Below are 6,112 nucleotides of genomic sequence, written 5' to 3'. Positions count from 1 at the left end.
TGGTGGCCATGATTGAGACACTGCACTCCAGCCTGGGTGACAGAGTGAGACTCAAACTCAAAAAAAAAAAAAAAAAAAAAAACTGTTGAATGAGTATGAAAATTGATCACATTTTAGGCAATTTACCCGAAGCATATGGCATAAGCAACTGCATTAAAAAGGACTCAGAAATCAAAATTATATTTCAAAGACTGCGTTCCATACACATGCCACTAAGCCAGGGTTCACAAAGGCGTCCAAGAGCAGGTCATCATGAGGCCTTTTTGAAAAGAATATGGTCCCTTGCTTCAGTGACAGGCCGCCCATGTCATCATCATCCTTGCTTGGCATCACCAATGGCTCCCCAGACGTCAAAGACAAATTCATCCGGGAACGCAAAGTCTCCGAGAGTTTCATCAAGAGCCACGGCAAACTCATCTGGGTTCCCCTTGTCCTTTCCCGCTTCAAACATTGTGGTAGCTGTCAACGACAAAGCTTAATAATTAAAGAGAAGGGATATCACATCAGAGGACTGAGAAAAATGGCACCAGGAAAAACTACTTGCTAAAAAATAACATATACAAGAGGGGACCCCAAAAAACCCGGAATCGATTTATTAAAAATTGTGTATTTATTCTTACATGCTTAAACGTCAGTTACCATCCAAGTCCTTTCTGCTGGATGCAGTACACCTTCAAGATGCTTTTTCCCCTGCTCAAAACAGTGGTTGAACTCGTCCATTTGGATGCTTTTTAGTGCTTCTGCCATTTTTTTGTTTCACCTCTTTTTCCACATCGGCAAAATATTTCCCTTTGAGGACTTTTTTCATCCACGGAAATGGAAAAAAGTCACTCAGGGCAGGTTCTGGTGAACAGGGTGAGTGGAGCCTGGGGGTCGTGCTTGGCAAGACCTCATCTCTACAACATATCAAGAATTTAGCCAGTGGTTTTTGTCAAAAACCGATGACCACTCAGTTGGTAACCAGGTGTGGGCAGGTGCACTCATAAATCATCCATCATGCCATGGGCAAATGCACTGAAAGAATCTAAAAAAAAATTCACTAGCTGGGCTCGATGGCTCAGCCTGCAATCCCGTGCCTTTGGGAGGCTGAGGTGAGTGGAGTGCCTGAGCCCGCGGGTTCGAGACCCGCCTGGGCAACTTGGCAAGACCTCATCTCTACAATAAATCAAAAAATTAGCCGGGCGCGGTAGCACGCACCTGTAATTCCGGCTACTCGGAAGGCTGAGGGGGAAGGATCGCCGGAGCCCAGTGGGTTGAGGCTGTGGTAGCCGGGAGCGGCCACTGCAATCCAGTCTAGGCGACAGAGTGAGACTCCCACTCAAAAAAAAAAAAAAAATTCACTGAAGTCAAACACAGCCTCTCACAACAACACTAGCTGGTCCACGGGTGCCGATGGGTTTCTAGAACACTTCCCCACGGTTGGGCAGAAGCCAGTACTGCAAGAGGCCCACCCTCCAGAAGATAACTCCGGTGGTCGGGGATCCCCTCTTGAACATATTAGATATTTCTGGTGCAAATTAAAACAAGAAGATAGCCTCTCTCACCCACCAAGGTGGCAAAGACACTTGTCACACACGTCCAGGGCACCAGACCTGCAGCTGCCACCTGGGCCCTCCACCCAACCTTGGAGCCATCTCTGGGGAGCCTCAGACACTCCCATGAGTGGACCAGGATGCCCTGAAAGAAAACCCTGTAGCTCACCCCAGCAGGACACTTGGAGTGCATCCCTTCCCCGGCTCCCGTAGCCACCAGTCCTCTCTGCAGCCCCAGCAGTCTCCACTTCCAGTGATGGGATCCAATCCCTCCTCCCCAGAGAAAACGTGTGAAAGGTGACAGGATGACAGCTTGCCGATGGCACAGTCAAGCTACAGGGAGGGCGGGAGGCCATCCGCCCGCCATGGACTCAGGGTGCCTTTTCCAGTCCTTCCCGTTGGGATGAAGAGCGAGGTGGTGCCCCGTTGGGTTATCCCCGTCGGCTGCATCACCCAGAGTTTTGAACAAGCATCCCAGGAGTGCACATTCCAGCCGGACATGGCCCCGCTGGCTGGGAGCCCGGGAGGCTCAGGGGGGCTTGGCTCAGCCCCCAGCAAGCACCAGCAACCAGAAGGAGAGTAGAAGTGAGATTCGGGCCCCGGGTGAAGACCATCCACATGAAGGGGAAACACCCAGGCCCAGAGAAAGCTCCAGCCCACCCTCTCCTCCCAAGTTAGGATGAACTTATCAGAGTGTGTGGAATTGATTTTTCTTTTTTTTTGCTTTTTAAAACTTTCTATTACATTTTTTTAAAAACTTCAGTAGTTTTAGTAGGTACAAATAGGTTTAGGTTACGTGGTTGCATTGAATAGTGAAGAAGTTTGGGCTTTAACTGTACCCCCCACTTCTACTTGTGCACATTGTATCTGATAGGTGATTTTTTTCATCTCTCTACTCCCTTCTGAATCTCCAGTGTCCACTATACCATTTTCTATGCATTTGCAGATCCTTAGTTTAGTTCCCACTTATAAGTGAGAACATGCAGTGTTTGACTTTCTGTTCACTTAGGATGATATTCTCCAATTCCATCCAAGTTGCTGCAAAATACATTATTTCATTCTTTTTGACAGCTGAAGAGTATTTCATGGTGCGTATATAGACCTCTATTTCATTATTCATGGATTGGTTAATGGGCATTTAGGTTCCTTCCACGTCTCTGCAACTGTGAATCGTGCTGCAATGAACATGCGAGTCCACGTGTCTTTTTTTTTTTTTTTTTTTTTTTTTTTGAGTTGGAGTCTCACTCTGTCGCCCAGACTGGAGTGCAGTGGCCGCTTCCGGCCACCGCAGCCTCGACCTGCTGGGCTCCGGTGATCCTTCCGCCTCAGCCTTCTGAGTAGCCGGAATTACAGGCATGCGCTACCACGCCCGGCTGATTTTTTGATTTATTGTAGAGATGAGGTCTCGCTGCCCAGGCGGGTCTCGAACCCGCGGACTCATGCAATCCACTCACCTCAGCCTCCCAAAGGCGCGGGATTACAGGCTGAGCCACCGAGCCTGGCTCCACGTGTCTTTTTAACATAGTGAACTCTGTTCCTTTGGGCAGATGCCTAGCAGTGGGATTGCTGGTTTAAATGGTAGAGCTGCTTTTAGCTCTTTAAGAAATCTCCATATCGATTTCCATAGACGTTGTACTAATTTGCATTCCTGCTAACAGTGTATAAACAATCCCTTTTCACTGTATTCACACCAGCATCTACTGGTTTTTTATTTTTAAATGATAGCCATTCTGACTGGTGTAAGGTGGTATCTCATTGTAGTTTTAATTTGCATTTCCCTGATGTGGGATTGATTTGAGTGAGCCTTGAGGCCTGGACCTTGGACTGAATTCGCTGCAGCTCTCAGAGCAGGCCAGGGCCACTGCTCTCCCCAGGGGTTCAGGTAAACCCACGCAAGCGAGGAAGAAAAGGAGAGAGGTGGCCCACACACAGAAGGACACCAGGATCAGGGCCGAGGCGGGGTGGGTGACCCCTGCAGGGATCAAAGCTCCGGGAAGGCGAGGAGAGTGTTCATGTGGCCAGGCAACCTGGTGTAGAACAAGAAAGGCCAGGCTCGGTGGCTCAACCTGTCATCCCCGCACTTTGGGAGGCAGAGGAGAGAGGATTGCCTGAGCCCACGGGTTCGAGACCCACCTGGGCAGCTTGGCGAGACCTCATCTCTACAATAAATCAAAAATGAGCCGGGCATGGTAGCTATGCGCCTATCGTTCCAGCTACTTGGCAGGCTGAGGTAGAAGGATCGCCAGAGCCCAGCAGGTTGAGGCAGCAGTGGCCGTGAGCCTGGCTGTGAGCCAGCCTGGGCAACAGAGACTCCACCTCAAAAAAAAAAAAAAAAGAATTAAGAGAAATCAAGCCAGATGTGGTGGCTCAAGCCTGTAATCCCAGCACTTTAGGAGGCCTAGGCGGGAGGATTGCCTGAGTTCAGGAGTTCAAGACCTGGGCAACATGGTGAGACCCAGTCTCGACCAAAAAAATCAGAATATTAGCCAGGCGTGGAGGGGTGCACCTGTATCCCAGCTATTCAGAAGGCTGAGGTGGAAGGATCGCCTGAGCCCAGGAGGTTGAGGCTGCGGTGAGCGGCTTTCCTGCTGTCGCTGGGGTAACAGAGCGACACCCCAACTCAAAAAAAATATGTAGAATTTTTTTATACCACATAGAGCAGCTAAGTGCTGACCTCTAGTGGCCATTTCTCATGACCGCGGCTGAACTACTTTTAAGTTATTGACAAACCTCTTTCGGTGAAATAGATCAACAAATAGTTTCCATTAAGTTTTAAATATTTAAGCAGAATTTTTTAATAAAAATGCTACTGTACGGCTAAACTCTTGGTGTCAGACTGGGCATGGTGGCTCATGCCTGTCATCCCAGCACTTTGGGAGGCCAAGGTGGAAGGATTGCTTGAGCCCAGGAATTCAAGACCCCCCTGGGCAACTTGGCGAGACCTCGTCTCTACAAAAAAAAAAAAAAATCAAAAAATTAGCCGGGTGTAGGGGTGCACATCTGTAGTCCCAGCGACTCGGGAGGCTGAGGTGGGAGGATCACCTGAGCCCAGAAGGTTGAGACTGCAGTGAGTCGTGATTTTGCCACGGCACTCCTGAGCGACAGGGTGAGATCTTGCCTCAAAAAACAAAACAAAAAATCTTGGTGTCAAAGTCCCAGAATTAAATCGTAGCTCTTGTTAGCTGACTCTGAGCAGCTAATTCAGGAGAAAAATCTCTTTGGGCAGCAGAGTCTCTGACTCTCTGTATGTAAATCTATAAAGCAGCAAACAGCGGGATTTGGATAAAGGTCATTGTCATTAATCCATTGTTAATTTAACCATAAAATCTGTAACTGTACATCATTCTATGGGATGTCCTCAGCACTTACTTTCCCTAAGACTTTTTATAAATACAAGGGGGACTCAAAAAATAAAACAGGAAGTATCTTTTTGTTTGTTTGTTTGTTTGTTTGAAGGGTGATCCCTTGTAGTACAGGCTTACTCCACTAGATATTAGGCCAGGTTTGGTGGCTAAGCCTGTAATCCCGTGCCTTTGGGAGGCTGAGGTGAGTGGATTGCCTGAGCCTGTGGGTTTGAAACCAGCCTGGGCAACTTGGCAAAACCTCATCTCTACAATAAATTGAAAAATTAGCCAGCGTATGGTAGCGCACCTGTAGTTCTGGCTACTTGGAAGGCTTTGGCAGACGGATCACCAGAACCCAACTGCCTGGGCAATGGAGTGAGGTTCCAACTCAAAAAAAAAGAATTAACATTAGTGAGGCCGGACATGGTGGCTCAAACCTGTAATACCAGCACTTTGGGAGGCGGGGGAAAGAGGATTGCCTGAGCTCAGGGGTTGGAGACCAGCCTTAGCCACATGGTGAGACCTGGTCTCTACAACAAATCAAAAAATTAGCCAGGCACGGTGGCACATGCCTGTGGTTCCAGTTGCTTGGAAGGTTAAGGAAGAAGGATCTCCTGAGCCCAGCAGGTCTAGGCTGCAGTAGCCGTGAACACGTCACTGCCCTCCAGCCCGGGCAACAGTGAGACTCTGACTCAAAAAAAAAAGAAAGAATTAACGAGAACTGGCTGGGCTGGGTGGTTCATCCTGTAATTCCAGCACTTTAGGAGGCTGAGACGAGTGGATTGCCTGAGCCCACGGGTTCAAGACCCATCCCGGGCAACTTGGTGAGATCTCGTCTCTACAATAAATCAAAACTTAGCCAGGCATGGTAGCACGCACCTGTAGTTCGGGCTACTCAGAAGGCTGAGGCGGAAGGATCGCCAGAGCCCAGCCGGTCGAGGCTGCGGTGGCCGGGAGCGGCCACTGCACTCCAGGCTGGGTGACAGAGACTCCAAATCAAAAAAAAAAAAATTAATGAAAGCTAAGAAATACTGGGAATTTATACAAGTAAATATGCTTATTTGTCTGTTAAAATCAGTATCACACTAGTGATTTATATTTCATGCTAATCAGATTTGAGCAAAGACAGAGACTCCTAACTTTTTTTTTTTTTGAGTTGGAGTCTCACTCTGTCGCCCAGACTGGAGTGCAGTGGCCGCTCCCGGCCACCACGGCCTCGACCTGCTGGGCTCCGGT

General features: G+C 48.6%; 1 protein-coding gene across 1 annotated transcript in view; it reads right to left on the bottom strand.

Moving 5' to 3' along the window:
* Positions 1–266: 266 nt before the first annotated feature.
* GIPC2 (GIPC PDZ domain containing family member 2) overlaps positions 267–6,112 on the bottom strand; it is a 97,729-nt gene continuing 91,883 nt past the window's right edge. The window contains exon 6 of the mRNA XM_008067816.2: positions 267–459. Coding sequence (XP_008066007.2) covers positions 314–459 — 146 coding nt within the window. The 3' untranslated portion in view covers positions 267–313. The remainder of the gene's footprint in view (positions 460–6,112) is intronic.

Source organism: Carlito syrichta, unplaced genomic scaffold, assembly GCF_000164805.1.
Source record: "Carlito syrichta isolate Samal-C Ts95f unplaced genomic scaffold, Tarsius_syrichta-2.0.1 Scaffold309778, whole genome shotgun sequence".
Classification (NCBI taxonomy): Eukaryota; Metazoa; Chordata; class Mammalia; order Primates; family Tarsiidae; genus Carlito; species Carlito syrichta.
The sequence above is the reverse complement of the archived record's forward strand: the minus strand, read 5'-3'. Positions and strand labels throughout refer to the sequence as shown.